General features: G+C 54.9%; 1 protein-coding gene across 8 annotated transcripts in view; it reads left to right on the plus strand.

Annotated features, from left to right (window-relative positions):
- ARHGAP39 (Rho GTPase activating protein 39) overlaps nt 1-19,794 on the plus strand; it is a 78,104-nt gene that overhangs the window by 31,512 nt on the left and 26,798 nt on the right. For all 8 annotated transcript variants that reach the window (XR_010376978.1, XM_064476674.1, XM_064476675.1 and 5 more), the window contains exons 2-3: nt 8,037-8,205; nt 15,829-16,263. Coding sequence is in view for 7 of the 8 variants with exons in the window: in XM_064476674.1 (XP_064332744.1) it covers nt 8,090-8,205; nt 15,829-16,263 (551 nt within the window). In the remaining variant the exon portion in view is untranslated. The remainder of the gene's footprint in view (nt 1-8,036; nt 8,206-15,828; nt 16,264-19,794) is intronic.

A 19,794-nucleotide genomic window follows, 5' to 3' on the forward strand; every position in this document is an offset into this window, starting at 1 on the left:
TTTCCTGATTGAGTCCTGACGAAGCCGGTGCTCACTCAGCACCTCTGCTCACTTCTGGGCCTAAGAAAGACTCGTAGCCACTCCTCACCCTCACCCATTGTGGTTTTGACTAAAAATGTCATTTTATGCCTTTGAAAACACAGCTAGTGGGCATGTCTCCCTGCCGTGCCCCCCTACCCCACCCCCGATCTGTGGGAGCAGAGTGTGCTGTTGCTGCTGTCGGGAAGCCATTGCGTTTTACTCCTTCTTCCGAGACATGGCCTAGCCGACCTCAGTGGGTTTCACTGTCTCACCACAAGGGCGCAGCCCCTCTGTGGCCCCGTGGGTAATGCTCTACCTCCCACAGGCTACTTTTATGCTGGACTCTGTTCAGCTGTGTGGGTTTGTCTGCTCATGGAAGTTGACCAACTTTGCATCGGAGAAATATCTGCTGGCTCTTCAGCCTTGGGGGTGGTAAGGTGCTCGGGGGGTGGTGAGCTTGTGCTGTCGAGCGCAGGCTTCCTAAGGGTGAGTCAGACCACACGGGCAGCACATGAGAGGATGCACCAAGCTTGCCTTGAGTGTCCTGCGTGGAGGTGGGGAGGACGGCATGGTCAGGCCTGAGTGTAGTGACCCTGCGGGTGGAACAGGGCTAGGGGCCGGCAGGAGCAGGCCAGCCTCCTGGACGTGGCTCCTGCCTTTGGCATTTTCTGTCTGGACGAACCATCCTCTGGATGGAGGGTGCTGGTTAGTGCCCCAGTGTCCCCTCCTGTCTGTCGAGGGCGTCGCCCGTGGCCGTGAGCTATAGGGAGTCTCTGGGGTGCCGGGGTGCCCAGGGCAGAGTGTGTCCCCCAGTGAGTGAGGAGCAGCACAGGGGAGGGCCGTTCTGGACCCCATTGGGCCTCGGGCTGTCGTCACTCTGGTGAGTGCCCAGGGCTGCAGTGTGTGTCCGGCCTCTGTGCAGGCACCAGGCCCCACGCACTCGCGAGCACTCATGTGCTTTCGCACTGTCAGTGCCACCCAGGCTACCACAGGCAGAGCTGCCAGGCTGGCGGGGAGGGCTGGCGCAGGTCCCCCTATGCCCCCACCCTGCTCTCAACCAGTGGGGGCCATCCTGGGATCTGGAGCAGGCACTGGGGTGGGGTGTGCGGGGTGGGGCAGCGGGACCGCCGTCTGTGGGAGGAGCATGCTGGGCCCAGGAGCAGATCGCAGCTTCCTGGGGCTCGTTCTCCCGCAGACCCCCATCAGGAGCCGGCACAGAGAGTCTTCTGTTCCAGAACTCGCGTAGGAAGTTGGAATCGGGAACCTTCTCGCCCACTTATGACCGGAACTGTCCTGCAGCGTGGAGCGGGGGAGGAGCAAGCGGCTGCCCTGGGGGTAGGGGGACAGCGAGGCCTAGGGGCCCCACATGGTGTCAGGCACTTGCATCTCATCCTGCTCTGGGTACGGCCCGCCTGCCGGCCATCCTGGCGGTCCCACCGCGGCTCTGAGTCTCAGCACAGGGCAGGTCTGGACCACTTTCTGCTCGTCTGTGGCACGAGCACCGAGCAGGACCTGCCTTCTGAGGTGAGGGGAAAGACAGCGGAGCGGGCCACGTGGTGAGGGTCTACAGAGAGGCGGGCGTGTGTGCAGCTGCTGGGAGCCTGGGCACTTGGCAGAGGGCAGCTGTTGTCATGCCAGTGTGAATGTCTGTGAGTTTTCCACGTGTGTTTACTGGCCTCATTGTACCAGGTGCTCTTCAAGAGGCGTGATCTGCGGAGGGAGGAGGGGCGCCAACCGCAAGGGAGGGGTCACCTCCAGGGAGTACTGAGCACTTGTCTGTGCACCTCTCCCCACAGGGCGTGTCACCGGGGACCTGTGTCACCAGGGACCTGGGTCCCCAGGGCTCTGACCGGGACCTGCCCCACCTGCACCCTCATCCCCACTGAGCCAGAGCAGCCGAGGGCACATGGCACGGAGCCGGCCCCAGGCTGCATTGACAGTGGGCAGTGTGCTGTGAGGTTGGGACCCTGGGGCCTGGAAGGTCATTGAGGGGCCTGGGGTTGGGGGCCCAGCCCACGGAGACTTTCAAGGTAACGAACCGCCTTCAAGTGAGGGGTCTGTGCAGAGCGTTTTGCAGGGAGTCGGCCAGGAAGGAACTTAGGTGTGGGATGGCGGCCTGGCCCCAAGAGCTTCCTTCCCCAGCCTCCCATTAAATTACTCATGCAGGCAGGTGAGACACCCTCATCAGTAAGTTGTAAAAGCCCATGGAAGTCACTGAGCGAAGAGGGGGGCTTGCACAGGGCAGGCGCCAGCCACCTCTGCACCGGACCATGGGAAGTCGGGTGGGGCCAGCGGGGCTGGGCCGGGCGTGGCAGTGGCCCACTCGGGCAAGTGGGAATGGAGTGGACTGGCTTCAGGATTTTTTGGCTCCGTGGGCCTGCGTGCAGGGTGCCTGTTTGTGCTTCCAGTTGTCCCTTGATAGTTTCAGGAGCTTTATTGTCCTCAGGGACCCTCTGTTTCCTCCTGGGTCAGGGCAGGGACTGCACAGATGCCCCTGCCCGGCTGGCGGGCCTAGAGGAGTGGCAGTGAGAGGAGCCCTCGCACCCGCCCGCAGCCAAGCACTCGGTTGCCAGGTCCCTCCAGTGCCTGTCACACACTTGCGCTGTTCAGAGGAGCCTGCCTTCCATCAAGTCAGCCAGCCGTTTCGTTCCACTGAGTGGAGGTGCAGGCCCTGGGGCCAAGCAGTGAGCAGAAGGCACTGCTCTCATTCAGTGGGTTTTTAAACAGCCGCAGCAAGGCCTCAGTAATAAGGACAACGTCCTCTGCCTCGCCATGCACTGGCCTCCTTCCTGGGGGGAGACCCCCGGCCCTGTCCCAGTGCCCAGGGTCACTGCGCCACCCCCACCCTCCTTACTGAAGCCCCCTCGTTGTTGTGGGGCTGAGGCCATTGGGGGCCGGGGGCTCAGCCTGGAGGGGGTCAGGGACTGGAGCTCCCATGGGTGCAGGACGGACAGTGCTGGCTCCTCCTCCAGACACTGTCACAGCCACCCGCCCTCACTCCTCCCAAGCCAGGGGTGCTGTGCTGGTGGAGGGTTTTGGGAAGGACACGGGTGTCACAGCCCAGCTCCTGTGTCCCGGCCACTGGCTTCTAAACGGTAGAGATTTTGTTCTCTCTAAATAGCCCACAGGGGCCCTGGTGCAGCTTATTGGTGAGGGAGGCATGCCCGCCACGGGTAAGCATAGCAGGTCTGTGTGTCCTGCTTGCCCGTCATGTGACCCTGAGGCCAGAGGTCAAGTACTGTCCCCACAGCAGCGGCTTTCCAGCACCTTGAGGGGCAGCAGCCCCCAGGATCCACAGTCTGTGGTGTCCAGGCAACTCCAAACAGCAGTGTCCTTTCTCCGACGCCCTTCCGCAGAAAGGTCTGAGAAGCTGGTTCTGCCCCGCGGTGGATTCCGTGACTTGCGGGTGGGCTGGGTCGTGATCTTAACCCTGACAGCGAGGCCCCTCCCCTGGATGGGGTGTCAGTGTGCACGCTGCAGGCGGCGGGTGTGGTTAAGCCAGTCTGGCCCGCGCTGCGGGGGAGAATGGGGCTCTGTGCCTCCAGCTCAGAGCCGGGCTTTCAGAACATGAAGCTGAGACGGACTCATTGTTCAGAACTTGGAAAACTTATTAAAAACAGCATTGAGAGTGAAACGTAGGCCTTCTGCAAGTGATGGCCGGGTAGAGACTTGTTTATTCCACTTGCCTCCCTGAAACTCACTGAAATGGACAAAAAGAATGAAGAGAGGGAACAGGATTTAATCTACCATGAGTCTGAGGGACAGCACAGCGGGAGGAGGCTGTTGGGCAGAGGGGAAGAGGAGCCAGCGCTGCCAGCAGGGTCGGGTTGGGTTGGGTTCCCCCAGCAGAAGATTTTCAGGGGCCCCAGTGGCGACACTTGCTTGGTGGGAGAAGGTCTGTGGTTTGGGTGGGCATTGGTGAGAGAGGAGCTGGAGGAGGGAGGCCCAGCTGCCCCAGCCACACCCTCTCCAAGGGGTAGAGGGGAAGGAGAGGGGATGGCACTCCCTGTGCCAGTGTTGGCCTCTGGCAGTGCCTTGGGCCTGCAACCTGCTTGCTGTGGGGGCTGAGAACCGGCCTCTGCCCTCCTGGGACTCGCCTTGCGGTGAGCTACCTGCGGTCAGGTGGACATCACCCCGGAAGGGCTCCCGCAGGCCATGGAGCCACCTTCCCACCTGCCCCTTGCAGCACGACTGAGACCGAGGCCCCAGTGGTCACTCAGAAACCAGGAGACTCTTGCTGGAACCAGCGGGAAGAAACTGCTGGCCAAGGCCAGGGGTGTTGCTTGCATGGTACAGGGAGCCTGCCTGAGCAGAGCACAGACGAGGGCCCGGTGCTCCTGGGACTACAGGCTGTCCTGTGCTGCGAGGGGCAGACCGCTCTGTCTTCCATTTGAGTTGAGTTTCTGTCACTTGCAACCCAAAAATGTCCTAATACCAGAAACTCATTTCCAGAGCAGACCCTGTAAAGAAATGTGGCAGAAGAGCATCCTGGAATGACACACTGGGTGGGAGGCCCCTCGCTTAGCCCTGGCCCTTCCCTTATTTTTAGGTGAGCAGTGACCAGGAACCACGTGGGCCCCTCACGTAGTCACTGAAGGAGAAGGAGGGAGGGATGAGCACCAACAGCAGGAGAAGAGCAAAGCCAGGAAGCGGAGGGAGCACAACACTGAAAATTCATAGAGAGGGGCTCAGAGAAGAGACAGGATGGCAGGAGTTGGGGAGTGAGCTGCAGAGCTGAGGGGTCAAAGACAAAGACGGTGACAAACATGAGCCCCACCCGCAACAGCAAACGAGGGGATGGCTGCTGCTGGGAAAGACTGAGTCTCCCAGGGAAATTCTCAATAAAAATTTGGTAAATCCAATGCAACAATACATAAAAAGGACAGTATATCACAACCAGCTGGAATTTGTCCAAGGAATGGTTTAATGTTAGAAAATTGATCAGAAGGATCCAGCTGTTCTCAAACCAAAAAAAGAAAAGTCATGCGATCATTTCAGTAGACATGGTAAAAATGTTGTACAAAATTCAATACCCATTGCTAATTTTCAAAACTTCAGCAAACTAAGAATTCAAGGAAATTTCCTCAACTAGACAAAGGACATTTATGAAACACCTACAGCTAACATCATGCTCAAGAGTGAAACACTGGCTGCTTCCCCTAGGGTCGGGGTGAGGCACTGTCCCCTCTCACTGTCCTGTCCAGCATCTTCATGGCGGTTCCAGCCACAGCAGTGAGGCAAGAAAAAGAAAGAAATCACCCGTATTGGAAAGGGAGAAGCGAAACTATGTTCATGCTTGACGTGGTTGTCTATGTAGAAATTCTCATGAAACTTGTGAAGTGGGGGGAGCAATTAGAATAAGTGAGTTTAGCACTGTTACAGGTACAAAGACCAATATGCAAAAACATTATTTCTGTACTAGTAACAAACAATTGGGAATTGTTTTATATATTTTTTAGCATCAAAAATATGAAATGCAGGTAAATTTGACTAAATATGTGCAAGATCTCTACACTAAAAACTACGAAGCGTGGCTGAAGGAAACTGTTGTGACTAATGGAGAGCTGACCAGGTTAGCAGATCGGGGGGCTCAGAATCACTATGTCTCTTGTTTTCCTCGTGTTAGTGTGTAGACTGGATACAGGCAGTTTTGTAGAAACTGAGAAGCTGATTCTGAAATTCGTATGAAAATGCAGAGGAACTGGAAGAGTAAAACAACTTCCAAAATGAAGAGTGCAGTTGGAGGGCTAACCCTGCCTGATTTCAGGCCCAGGGCTTTTTGGCCCACCCAGGTGAGGTGTCCGTCCCAGGTGGGAGGAGGCTGTCAGGAGCTGACCCCCAGACACCGAGCGCACCGATGTGTCCGAGGCGGCGGCCTTGCCTCTCCAGATGAGCCAGGGCAGGTGGCTGAAGACCACCGGATGAGCAGGTAGAGGAGGTTGGTTTGAGCTGCTCTCAGGTTAGGGTAGGTACCTTTTAGTTTTTCAAAATTTCACTAACACTGCTGTGTTTTAATTTTTTTGTTTTTGATACTGATGCCGTACAAGAAAGTCAATACTTGTTTCACTTTTTTATTTTCTTTTCTTTAATTGAAGAGTAGTTGATTTACAGTGTTGTGTTAGTTTTTGTTTCCCTTTAAAAAAAATTGCATTCCTAGTAGTCTTTGTGGCTCTGTGAGTGGCAGGAAGGAGAAGACTGGCAGCACTTCCTGCAGGGTAGTACCTTCCAGCTTCTGAGCCGGCTGAGTCAGGCTGGACCTGGGTGCTGAGTCCGTCTGGGCCTTAGCCAGGGTGTCTGATGGGCCTGCAGTGTCTCTTCCCCTTGGGCCCTTGGCCAGCTGTGTCACCACCTCGTGCCCTAAACTGGTTTTCTCTCCCTTCGAGTAGCACAGTTAGGATTGGTGGACCAGCCTCTTCCAGGGGGGCCTTGTCCTGACACCAGCAGGTGGGGACGGGGAGCCCCGGGGATGTGCCTGCTCCGCATTTCTTCGAATGCTTTACTAAAGTGAGGCATGTGCTTGTGGAAGCACTGGCATGGAACTCCGAGAGCGTCTGTCACCAGCACTCGTGCCACAGCAGCTCTGCCCCTGGCCCCACCTGTCCCCACCTGGCATTGAGGGGCTGCTTCTGATTTCTAACAGCAGGGCCTCAGCATGCCGGACCTGGAGCTTCTGTGAGGGAATCGTACTGTGTCTGGCTTCTGCCTCTCACTCCCTGGGAGCTACACCCAGGTTGTTGGGGGTGACCCCTTCCTGCACTTTGAGTGTCCACTGGGGGTGACCCCTCCGTGCACTTTTGAGTGACCCACCGGGGGTGACCCCTGCCTGCACTTTGAGTGTGCATTCTGCTGGGGAGAACACCCGGCTGCTGTGAGCAGTGTGGGAACACTGTGTGCACGTCTTGGTGAACTGACGTGTGTACTCCTGGTGGCCCCCACGATGGCAGTGGCAGCCCTGGATGCAGGGCTGCAGCGTATGTGCAACACAGCAGAGACACGGCCGACCGCGTCACAGTGGGCCACACCGTCTCCCACAGCCCCAGTGGCCCCACACTGCTGCCAGTGTGGGATAGGCTCTTTCCATTTCAGCCACTTTGGGGGCAGGCTAGTACTCCGTTACACTTTCAAGTAGTGTCTCTGTGACAACTCATGAGGCTGAGCATGTTTCTATGTGTTTATTAGCCATTTAGACATTTTTTTTTGTGAGTGTATGTTAAAGTCTTTTGTCCTTTTTTTTCTTTTTTTTTTTTTTTTAGGAATTTTTATGTGTTCTGTAAATGGTCCTTTGTCAGATCACATATGTACGCACACGTATGTATCTTATTGTACATATTCTATGCAGCAAATGCCTCCCACCTTGAATTTGTCTTTTTATTCACAATGGCAAAACAAACACCGATAAACAGAGGTCCTTAATGTTATAGTCCAATTTATTGTTTCCTTTATGGTAAGTGTTTTTTGTGTCTGGTTAAGATATCTGCACCTACTGTAAGACCACTAGATTTTTTTCTGCATTTTTCCTAAAAGCCTTACTTTACTTTCAACGTTCAGCTCTGAAGGTTCCTAGGAACTGAGTGTGCTGCACTGGAGGGTGGCGTCAGGGCCTCTTTCTCCTGTACGTGCATCACGTCAGCACAGTGCCTGTCCTCAGTCAGGTAGCCTGCGCGTGCCAACGACCCTCGAGTGTGACCAGTCGGAGGCGTGCCATGTGCTGCTCGCACGTGGACGTGGTAGCGCCAAGTAGGTGGTGTTGCCTGGGTTTGACAGGCAGGGACTCTGCTCTCAAAGGTGGCAGGCGGCTTGCCCAGGGCTGGTGGGCAGGGGGCCTGGGTGCACTGCCCAGGGCTGGCCGGGACTCGGGGAGCTGGGAGGCTGGCTCTAGCCTGGGTGTGCCTCAATCTTGCTGGTGACCTGGGCTGTGAGGGGCTGGGCTGGGCTGTCACTGGTTCCCCAAACCCAAAGGCGTGCTGAGATGTTTTCCAAACTTAACGTGCTTACAGACTTCTGCTCTCTCGCAGGGCAGCACCTTCCTGACTGATGCTGGAGGGGCGTCCCGCCCAATGACCTGCTGATGTCCGTCCACCTGGGTCCTCGGGAGAAGGCTGCCATGTCCCAGACACAGGACTACGAATGTGAGAGCCATCATGCTGGCGGGCCGGAGTCTCGGATTCCAGGATCGAGCACCAGGTGAGGCGGAGGTGCCAGGGGACCAGCAAAGCAGGAGGAGCCCTTTCTTCCTTCAGAGGTGTCTCCACTGGTCAGCTGTCCCACCCGCTCTCCTGTGCCCGGCACCACTTTCCTTTCCCGAGTGATTGGTGCTCCTTCTGAATTTGGTGTCCCTGTGGAAGCACAGTCCCCAGGTGGTCCCACCTCCTGTGGTGGACGTGCTGCAGAAGGAGGGCTTCTCCTCGGGCCAGGGGACTTGGCTGCCTGGGCTGGACTCCCTGTCCACCGGTGGCCTGGCCCCACTCCTCACGCCACCGGGCATGGATCCATGCCAAGGCAGAAGCCACAGAAGATCATTTTGATTTTTCTGATTCATAGCTTTCTTTGGGAATAACTCACCAAGTTGCAGGGATAGGAAAGGTGCTCCAAACACTGGGTCCCCTTGCCTGGGTTCCCCTGGTGTCTGTGGTGTGCTGCCCTTCCCTCCACACATGAGCTGTGCTAAGTGTCCTCGGGTGGGCCTCGCGTGTCCGGCCCAGCCTTTGCTGAGTCCCCCAGGTCGGGTCACCGTGGGCACTTGTGCTGCCAGGCTTCGGCCCTTGGGCCGTCGGGGCCTGCTTGGGCAGCAGGTTCCCTGCCGTCCTCTTGTCTCCCGGCCCCTCCAGCACAGCTCACCCAGTGGCTCTCATCTGCACACATCACCTTTACTTTTTGTGACCTGAAAGATTTCCACTTCCTTTCTCTGCCTTTTGTGACACGGACACTTTTTAAGGTAACAGTCGCCTTTGTTACAATAGAGCCCTCAGTTTGATTTGTCTGATGATTTATTAGGAGAGTGCCGGCAGTGGCTGTCTGCGCTTGTCTGCTCTCTCCGGACAGTAGCTGCTTTCCCCACCACCATGCTCCTCCCCAGGTCTGGTGCTTTGACGGTTTCTTACAAGACCCAGGCTTCCCTGGGCGGGTGCAGAATGCCAGCTTCCCAACCACAGCACTGATTCCAGGGCTGCCATCAGCGTCCCACATCCTGTATCCTGAATCCCGCAAGCCGAGCCCCTTCCCTCTTCCTGCTCCCGGGTCCCTTTGTTTTCACCCCGCACTTACTTATTTGGTGCCCGTGCTACCCAGGGCGGGCCAGGGGTGCCCGCAGGCTGGCCCCCGTGACTCTGGGAGCCTCCCTCCTGCAGTTCACGGGCTGCATCTTGTTCTGCCCCCTTCCCGTCATCAGCTGTTTGTCTGAGGGGACCTGCTTCCTGAGGGCACACACTGTCTCAGAACCAGAGTAGGGGCTCCGTGTGCTCATGGCTCCTGCAGTGTGTCTGCTTCCTGGCCCTGTAAGCAGACAGACGAGAAAGCGTGTGCTCATGAGCGCACACATGTGGACACAGAGAGAGCACATTAGAGATGCTCATTCACACCGACACCGGCCCCTTCCCAGGGCATCTTCTTGCCGTGTCCCGTTGCAGTCATCCTTTTCCTGCAGGAGAGCCCTGCTCCCAGGAGTGTCATCTGAAAGTGTGTCCAAAATTACTTAAAAATTTGGGGTTTATTTGCACACAGCCCCTGTGCACACTCCACCCAAGAGCAGGAATGGAGTCTATTCCTCTTTTAGTTTTAGGATTAGTTTTCTTTTCCCTTTCTGTTGTGGTTTTTATGTTAACTGGAGTGCAGTTGGGTTCATTTGTTTCAGTTTGAGGTTTTTCTCTCTCGCTTTCCAATCATACTGATTCACTTTGTTTTTTAAACATGTAGAATATTAACATGTTTTAAAAGACAAAACTATCCAAAAGGTGCATTCAGAGAAAGACCCCTCAGACCCTCTTGCACCCCTACCCACTTCTTGCAGGTCAGTTTGCAGGTTTACCTCCTGGGTTTCTGTCCTGAGGCCCCCCTGTCCTTTGCAGCTACCTGGTGGCAGCGGTTACTCTGCAGTTGCTTTGTCTTGTTGGGGGCGTGTCTGCAGGGAACCCAGGAGGGGCTGCTGGGCTGGAGACGTTGTGCCGTTGTCCCCATGTGTGTGCCTTCTGTCTGTCACAGCCTCCCAGGATGGGCCCGGACCAGATGAGACGCCTGGGGGCAGCCAGCCTCACTGTGGCTTGGGCTTTATGTCCGACGCCAGGTGAAGTGGAACTTTTTCCATGTGAACTTTTGCTCACTTTGTGATTGTCTGTTCTTATCTTTTTCCCATTTTTCTATAGTATTTTTGGTTTTTTCCTTGTTCAAATTTATATATTAAGGTTATGAACCTTTTATCTATAATTTATATTGCAAATATTTAACATTTTCACCAAATGTGTCCAGAAAACCCTAATCTTTTTATTTTATTACTTTTTTTTTGCAGGAGGGAGGTAATTAGGTTTATTTATTTACTTTTTCATTGGAGGTACTGGGGATTGAACCCAGGACCTTGTGCATGCTAAGCATGCACTCTACCATTTGAGCTATACTGTGCCCCATCAAATCTTTTGATTCACAATGTTGTGTTAGTTTCTGGAGTACAGCAAAGTGATTCAGTTTTATATATATATATATATATTCTTCTTCATATTCCTTATCATTATAGGTTACTGTAAGATACTGAATATAGTTCCCTGTGCTACACAGTAGGTCCTTGTTTATCTATTTCATGTATAGTAGTATGTATCTTCAAATCCCAAACTTCTGTTTTATCCTTATTCCCCACTTTCCCCACTGGTAACCCTAAGTTTGTTTTCTGTGTCTGTGAATCTGTTTCTGTTTTGTAAATAAGTTCCTTAGTGCCAGTTTTTTTAGATTCCACATATAAGTGATATCATACGATATTTGTCTTTCTTTTTCTGACTTCACTTAGTATGATGATCTCTGGGTCCATCCATGTTGCTACATTATTCCATTCTTTTTTATGACTGAATAGTATTCCATTGTATAAATACACCACAGCTCCTTTATTCAATCATCTGTCAATGGACACTTAGGTTGTTTCCATGTCTTGGCTATTGTATATAGTGCTGCTGTGAACATTGGGGTGCATGTATCTTTTTGACTTAGAATTTTCTCCAGACAGACACCCAGAAGTGGAATTGCTGGATCATACGGTAACTCTATTAGTTTTCTAAGAAATCTCTGTACTGTTTTCCATAAGGGCTGCACCAAATTACATTCCCACCAACAGTGTAGGAGGGTTCCCTTTTCTCCACACCCTCTCCAGCATTTGTTGTTTGTAGACTTTTTGATGATGACCATTCTGACCAGTGTGAGATGATACCTCATTGTAGTTTAGATTTGTGTTTCTCTAACAATTAGTGATGTTGAGCATCTTTTCATGTGCCTGTTTGCCATGTGGATGTCTTCCTTGGAGAAATGTCTGTTGAGGTCTTCTGTCCATTTACTGTTTTCGTTTTTTTTTTATATTAAGTTGTATGAGCTGTTTGTATGTTTCGGAAATTAGTCCCTTGCCCGTCGCATCGTTTGCAAACAGTGTGCAGGAGCAGGTGTGCATGGTGGTGGTGTTGATGCTGAGCAGGCCTGACAGCTGAGGGCTGCGGGGCCCAGGGTCCTGGGTGTGAGGTGCCTCGCTCAGGCCAGGTCTGACTCCAATTGGAGCCCATGGGTCAGTGCTGCCCCTTGGCCTCCGTGCTTGTCCCGGTGGCACTGACTGGTGTGCGTGCTTGGTCCCAGACACCCACCATCCTTCATGAAGCCCCAGCCCCTCTCTGCTCCCTGCAGCGAGTGCCCCACCTGCCGCCCTATGCCTGCTGGGCTCCTGCCGATGGCAGTCCTTTTTAAAGCGAGGCATAATTCACTTGCCTCGAAATTCACTCTTCAAAGTATACAGTGTCTAGTGCTTTCAAGGTTGTGCAACCATCCTCACTATGTACGTCTGAACACTTTCACTGCCCCACAAAGGAACCCCTTCCCATTGGCAGTCCCTCCCATTCCCTCCCCTAGCCCCTGGCAGCCACTAACCTACCTTCTCTCTCCATTTGTCTGTTCTGGACAGTTTAAATAAATGGAAACACACAATAGTGGTCTTTGTACCTGGCATTTTCACTCAGCATAATGTTTTCAGGGTTCATCCATGCTGTAGCCTGTGTCAGGGCTTCCTCTTCATAGCCGTACGACACTCCAGCGTGTGGGTACAGCACACTTTGTTTACCCACTCATCAGGGGGTAGACGTGCGGTTCGCTCCTCCTGTTGGCTGTGCATAGATAATGCTGCTGTGAACATTTATGTGCAGGTCCTGTGTGGACCTGTTCCTGTGTGCCGAGGGCTGGAGTCACCTGGTAACTCTGTGTCGAACTTGGTGAGGAGCCGCAGACTCAGCACTAACATCTTACGTCCTGCCAGCAGTACAAAGAGGTTGCAGTTGCTCCACATCCGACACCTGCTGACATGACTTAAAATACCGTGACTCCAGCCAGCTTGCGGGCGTGCGTGGGCTCACGGTGGTCGCTGTGCCTCTCCCTGACTGCTTGTGAGGGTGACCGCCTTTTTATGTGCTGTTGGCTCTTTGTGCCTCTTCTTTGGAGAAACGCCTGTCCAGATTTCCCGTTTTGAAACTGGGCTGTAGGAGTTGTGTGTGTGCTCTGGACGCCAGTCGCTCGGCAGACGTGTGATTTGCAGATCTCTGTGCGTGTCTTTCCACTCTCTTGACGGTGTTATTCATGGCACAGACATTTTTAATTTTGGTCAAGTCCAGTTTACCTGTTTTTGTTTTGTTGCTTGTGCTTCTGGTATCAGGTCTAAGGATCCATGGCTAAATCGAGTCACAGAGGGTTGCCTCTGTGTTTCCTTCTGAGAGTTTTGTAGTTTGGCTCTTACAGTTAGACCTTTGGTCCACCCGAAGTTAGCTTCCGTGTGTGGTGTGAGGCGAGGCCCAGCCTTGCCCGTCTGCCTGTAGATCCCCAGCTGCCCAGCACCGTTTGTTGAGGAGACTAGCCTTTCCCAGGGAGCGGTCCCTGCGCCCCTGTGGGATGTCTGTAGGGCAGGGGATGTGCTTGGCCGCACTTGCCTCCCTTTCACCTGGTAGACCACCTGGTGACCTGGTGCCTACTTGGCACTCAGTAGGTTGTTCTGGGAAATAAATACATGAACAGATCATTGTCAGCAAGTAAACGTCTCCAAGATTCTGGGGAAAGAGACAGATCCATTGGTGAGCAGCATGCCCAGTGCACTGGGGAGAGGCTGCAGCCCCAGGTGCCACGCGGCCACCCTGTGTGACACCCCCACCTGCGTCACAGCTGTGAAACTGCGTCATCTTGTATCCTTCCACCACTGTCCCCAGGTGGCTTATTCTTTCCTTCCAAGTTCATTTTAGATACTGTTGCCAAATAAGTCTTCTCAGACCCAGCTGTGAGGGTGTGGCTGGGCCGCCGCAGTCAGTCAGTCCATCACCAGCAGGTCCATACCCCTCCTCCTGGCAGTGAAGCCCCCAGGGGCAGTTTTAGCACCATTTTTTTCCCCACCCAGTGTTTATTTATTCATATTTTAAAAGCATAATTTTAATGGGAGTGTCAAATTTGTCAGCACTGTTTTCATCACGCTCCTGGGGACCCTGTATCCTTGTACCATGAAGTCCCCACTGACTGGGAGCTGGGCGTGGACAGCACAGACCCTAGGGTGAGGCACGTTTTCTCCAATCTGCGCAGAGTTGCTGGTCCCGCCCCGCTGTCCCCAGGTCCCAGCGTGCTCCCTGCCCCTGCATCCCTGGGGCTCTGGGTCGGTGCCGTGGGGGGTCCTGGGTCCCCAGGGCTCTGGGTCAGTGCCATGGGGGATCCTGGGTCCCCGAGGGTCTGGGTCAGTGCCATGGGGGGTCCTGGGTCCGTGGGGCTCTGGGTCGGTGCCATGGGGGGTCCTGGGTCCCCGAGGGTCTGAGTCAGTGCCATGGGGGATCCTGGGTCCCTGAGGGTCTAGGTCAGTGCCATGGGGAGTCCTGGGTCCCCGGGGCTCTGGGTCAGTGCCGTGGGGGGTCCTGGGTCTCTGGGGCTCTGGGTCGGGGCTGTGGGGAGTCCTGGGTCCCTGGGGGTTTGGGTCAGTGCTGTGGGGGGCAGGCCCTGCCCACATGCACATCCAGCATGCTGAAAGGGAACACGCTGTTCTTTATTCAGAGAGAATTGTAACCATTAAATTTATTTGAAAGTGTGTTTAAGGCAGAAATAAGAATTGTTCTTACTTCTTTGGGGCTCAGAATGTTCGGTCCAGTTCTCCGAGCGTCTCTGTGGGAATGGCCCTTCCTGGGGCCGTGTGTGCCCTCTGTTCTACTGGACGGAGAGCAGGTGGCTGGTGAGGAGTGAGGTGGGGGCCGCAGGTGCCTTGGGGACCCTTGGACACTGTCCCCAGCCCCGCCAGCCTTCCCGAAGCCTCTGCCCTTGTCTGCGCCAGTCAGCCCATCTGTCCAGAACCCTCAGGGTGTCCCTCTTCCCGTGAGCAAGAGCGCAGCTCCTGGCTTGGTCCCCAGGCCTCTGCCTCCAGGCGCTTTTGTGGGGGCCTCCTGCCTTCATCCCTGTGGTGAGGAACCCTCGGGCAGTGTGCCCACTGTCCTCCTGGCCCAGTGGGGCTCTTGGTGCTCTCTGGCCACAGTGCGAGGGGCTCCCCGTGAGCAGTGCTGGCCACCATGGAAGGCTGAGGGCCCTGTGTTGTGCTGGGAGGGCCTTTCATCCGAGGGCAGTGCGAGCAGCCACTGTTTCTCAGTTAAAGTACCCACTTCCCAAGTTTAGAAGTTTGCTCAGTCCTCAGTGTGGAGAATGGCCAGCCGATGGTCAAGAGTGCTCCAGGCAGGAGGGCCAAATGCTCTGTCTGGGAGGGAAGCAAGGCCCTTCCCTGCTGGTCCATTTAGTGCCGCTGGGAAGCACATTTCTGCACGAGGGGCAGGTCAGTGGTGGAGGCTGGGCCCATCACAGAGTCAGGGAACAGTGGACACAGTGTGTCCACATTGCAGAGCAATCTGTGGCATTTAAAGGATTGCTGTCTGTGTGGAAACTTGGACACAGTAAAAATATACTAGTTGTCAGCTGGAGCACACCCTAGTATCAAACACATCGACTTTAAAATGCCTTGTTATTATAAATAGCTGTAATCTACATTGTTTTCCAAGTTATTTTTTTTTAATTGAGTTATAGGCAGTTTATAATGTTGTGCAAGTTATCCTTTTTTTTTTTTTAAAAGCCTTACCTGGATGGAAGTCATGTCCTCAGGGCAGGGGGCCCTCAGGGGCCTCTGGGAGGAACCAGCTCTGCTGGACCTGAAACCCCTTCTAACCGGGACGGTGCAGTGGTGGTGGCGTCCACTCCTGCTGCCAGTGGGCAGGTGGTGGTGGCCCGCAGTGGCCGCAGCTAAGAGCAGCCAGGACATCCTCTCCAGATGTGGCCAGCAGAGAGGACCAGACCCAAGACCCTAGGCCAGTCCAGGGCTGGGCCCGATGAGCGCTTAGAAAATCGAGGGTGGAACTGTGGTTTTCATTGGTTTTATTTTACAAGTGACGAGATTTCTTGCTTTAGAGTCTGGGAGATGCAAGAATGAGTCTGGCGCTGGGTGAGCCGGTCTACGCACGAGGGGTGCTGGGCAGGCTGGGCAGGATGGCTGGCAGGGAGGGGGCCAGCGGGGTGCAGGGTGGGTGGTGTGGCCCCCAGCCCCGCGTCCTGCTGCTGACGCTGCCCTTGATCCTGCAGGCTGGAGTGGGTGGAGATCATCGAGCCGCGCACGCGAGAGCGCATGTACGCCAACCTTGTCACCGGCGAGTGCGTGTGGGACCCCCCGGCCGGCGTGCGCATCAAGCGCACCAGCGAGAATCAGTGGTGGGAGCTCTTCGACCCCAACACGTCTCGCTTCTACTACTACAACGCCACCACGCAGCGCACAGTGTGGCACCGGCCGCAGGACTGCGACATCATCCCCCTGGCCAAGCTCCAGACCCTGAAGCAGAACACCGAGTCCCCCCGAGCCTCGGCAGAGAGCAGCCCCGGGCGGGCCAGCAGCGTCAGCCGGGACGGCAGCACCAGCTCATCTCTGGAGCCCGAGCTGGACACAGGCGACAAAGCGCAGGAGCCGCTGGGGAGGGCCGGCCGGCCGGCCGCTCTTGGGGCTGTGAAGGAGGAGAGCGGCAGGTGAGGCTGGGCCCGGGGCGGGCAGGCCTGCAAGCACCCTGGTCCCCGGGTGGTAGGACCGCCTGCTCGGGGAGGAGGGGCCCGCACTCTGTCCTTCTGCAGAGGGGACACACGTGAGGCCACTCTGCTCTTCTCTCCCAGACTCAGCTGTCGGGGCGTCCGGGGCTGGAGGTTTTCTGGCTCATCATGTTTGGTTCAGTCCACTGCAGGAGGTGCGAACCTGGCATTAGGAGCCCCGGGGGCAGCCCCCCAAGTGCTTGCGATGGTGGGGTGCCTTCCTCAGGCAGCCTGGCCTGTTCTCAGGAGGCAGGTCCCTGGGGGTCTGTAGTCTTCCTCACCCAGCTGGCACCGAGGTGTCACCCTGTTTCACAGTGAAGGACTGAGGTAACCAGGCAGTGGGTAGAGTGGACTGCCCCATCCGCCTGCAGAGGTGGCTGTTTTCCTACCTGGATGGGTGAACAGCAAGGCAGGGGGCACCTTGTACACATCTGGACACCCCCTGGCTCTCGAGCGTGCACCTCATGCTTTCAGTGGCGACGTCGACCAGAGCCCGTCCCGTGCATGCTTGCACCCCGGGTGCCTGGAACCCCAGAGCCTACTCTTGGCAGGCTCTGCTCCAGGGCCCAGAGTTGACCCGGGCCCAGCACTCTAGGGGCCAGGTCCAGAAGGAGGGGCTGGGCGGCATGTGCCTGGTGAAGCCGAAGAGGCTGCCAGTCAGGAAGTGATCGGAAAGAAGCCAGGGAGGATCTGGAACTTGGAGGCCGGGAGGGACAGGTTGGCGGGAAGGGGATGGGTGGGGGTGGGCTGGGGCTTGCTGGACTTCACTCAGGGTGGGTGGAAATCACAGAGCAGTTGGAACCTGACTCCCACTGTGGGTCCCACTTGCTCCTTATTGTATGCTGTGTGGACCAGATACTGGCGGGGGAGCCCCTGGGCAGAGAGGCTGCGTGGGAGTTGCCCTCAGGCAGTGAGCCTCCGTGGGTGGGCGCCGTGGAGCCAGGGTGGGCACCCAGGGGAAAGTGTTGGGGTGAGTTTTAAAAACAGCCCCTCCGTCGTTCCCACGTGGAGCGCAGCTGGGCTGCTCCCTCCTGTCCAGCAGATCTGACAACCTCTGGGCTCAGATAACCATGCATGTGTGTCGGACTGTGACAGTGGCTGGCTCATCCTGGCAGTCGGGAGGGGATTGAGCTCATTTTGGGGTTCTGTTGGCAGATACATCCCTCACCCACACTCTGGGCTCTGGACTGGGAGTGCCTTCCTCTGAGTGTCCTCTTTCCAGAAGTGTCCTGGGTGTCGTGTGGCGACTTGCGGTCAGTGAGGTGGTTTGGGATGGGGTTCCCACGGGAAGCCCTGTTTGTGCTTGGGTTAGGACTGGTGGGCTGTGTGGACAGTTGAGGGCATGGCACCTTGGTCACGTGGTCTTCTCCCGCGGAGGAAGGTGCTGTGCTCTACACTTTTGTCCACAGAGGCTCGGTGTGTTTTCAGGTCTAAGGAGGCTTCTGTGGCGTCCCTGGCCCTGGTGACCCCCTTCTGCTTCAAAGCTCTTCCATTACTTGACGTCACTGTCTCATTTTTGACATACCCTGTGGGAGGCTTAACTCCCACTTATCCCTGTTTCTTCTAAAACAAACATTAGAGGTCATGAATTTCTCCCAACGTACTGCTTTAGTTTCATTGCACAGATTTTGGTATGTAGAGTTTTCATTGTCTGGTTTTAAATACTTCTCTAATTTTAATTATGATTTCTATTTTGTCTCATTTATAACTTAGAAATTTCCAGAACTATAGGTTATGCTCCATTCTTGTTCTTGATCGCTAACGTAATTTCATTTTAGCCAGAAAGTGTGATTTTTTTTTTTCATAGACTTGCTTTGTAGCCTAAGTCCTGAATTTTTGTAAATGATTTCATGACTACTTCAAAAACAATTTCTGTTCTCTTTTTGTTAGGTCTCAGGTTCTCTTCATGTTTGTTAGGTCAGATCTGTTAATTGTGTCTAAGTCAGGGTTGGGTCAGGGTTGATTTTGATCTACCTGACCTCTCATTGTGGAGAGGCAGAGTCCCAGGATGGCAGAACTCCTGTGTCCCCTGCATTCCACCCATCGCTGCTGTGCTGTGCAGGCTGTGGCTTGGCTACATGCAGATTTGGAGTCCGGGTTCCCGGTGCAGGTTCTTCCTTTGCGGTTATGTCGTTTTGCCCACTCATGTTTTTGCCCTGACCAGGCTTTGTTTGAAACTAGCGTGGGCCACGGTTTCTCTGTGGTTAGTATTTGCCTCTTAACATCTTTTCCCAAATGCAGTCCTTTTTCATCATACGTGAGTGTGTTTCTCATCAGTAGCCTCACAGGGCTAGGAGTGTGCCTCACTGTCTGAACACCTGGCCCTCGTGTGGCAGGACGCTCGCGGGCATGCTATGCGAGACCACCGACTTGCGAGAGGTTGTAGCTTTCGTCCTCGTGCCCTTGGGGCCCAGGAGCCAGCCCTCTCTACCCAGTGGGCCCTTGATATAGGTTGTACTTGGATTTCCAGTTCAGTTTTTGAAAGGACACCCCCGCCCCACAGAGGGACAGAAACAAACCCTCAGGAGCTTTGCTTCGTAAGGGGGGCTTTGGGGTGAGGCACATGTGGATTATTTTTCGAATTAGGAGTAATTTTACTGTTTTTCACATGTACACCCCCTGAATTATGAAGATACAGATTTTTATTAAAAACGTTGAAGTAGTTGAGGAAAGTATAAGAAAGAAACAGTCCGCCTGCTCAGTGTGCACATCCCAGAGGGAGACAGTTGGCGGGCGGGGAATGAGTGACGGGGGTGGGGCGCACGGGCTGCGTTTCGTGGTCTTACGCAGTCATCTGTGGAGACTTCTTTCTGTGCAAGTGAGCAGTGGTATTAGCACATGAGCACATGACTCTAAGAGCGTGTTCATTGCCTGGGAGGCATTTCAAGTTCTGTTGGATTTTTTTTCTATCTTTGCCTTTTAGGTCAGATTAACCACTTCTGACTGAGGTTAGGTGGAAGCTCCTGAGTTTCACGGTTAAATGGACTTTGAAATGTGGAAATTCCCTTTGCCCTTACGCTGAGGTCTCAGCAGTCCTCTGTGCTTGCGGGCATCCTGCTCTGTGGGGCCTCACGGAGTCTGTGTTCTCACAGAGGAGGGTTATGGCAAGTCTGCTGGCACTGTTTTCCCACTGGCGCTGTTGTTAGCTGAGGTGTGTGCGTTGTGTTTAGACACGACGCCATCGCACACTTGGGAGACTGCGGGTGACGCAGGCGTGCCTTTACGCTCTGCGAGACCAGAACGTGCTGGGACTGGCTCTGCTGCAGCGATCTAGGGCTAACCTGCAGCGTCTGTGAGGTGTGCCTGGGGTCGGAGCTCGGATGCGGCTCCTGCGAGCCATGTGGGAGAAGAGGGTGTGCTGCGTATTTTCGTTTTCAGCAGTGTGAGAAGTGGTGACAGAGCCTCTTGTGACTCAGGTGCGAGGTCACCAGAGCGACACCAGTGCAGTGTTGGTCTCACATATAAGCACTGTTT

Source organism: Camelus dromedarius, chromosome 20 (assembly GCF_036321535.1).
Source record: "Camelus dromedarius isolate mCamDro1 chromosome 20, mCamDro1.pat, whole genome shotgun sequence".
NCBI lineage: Eukaryota > Metazoa > Chordata > Mammalia > Artiodactyla > Camelidae > Camelus > Camelus dromedarius.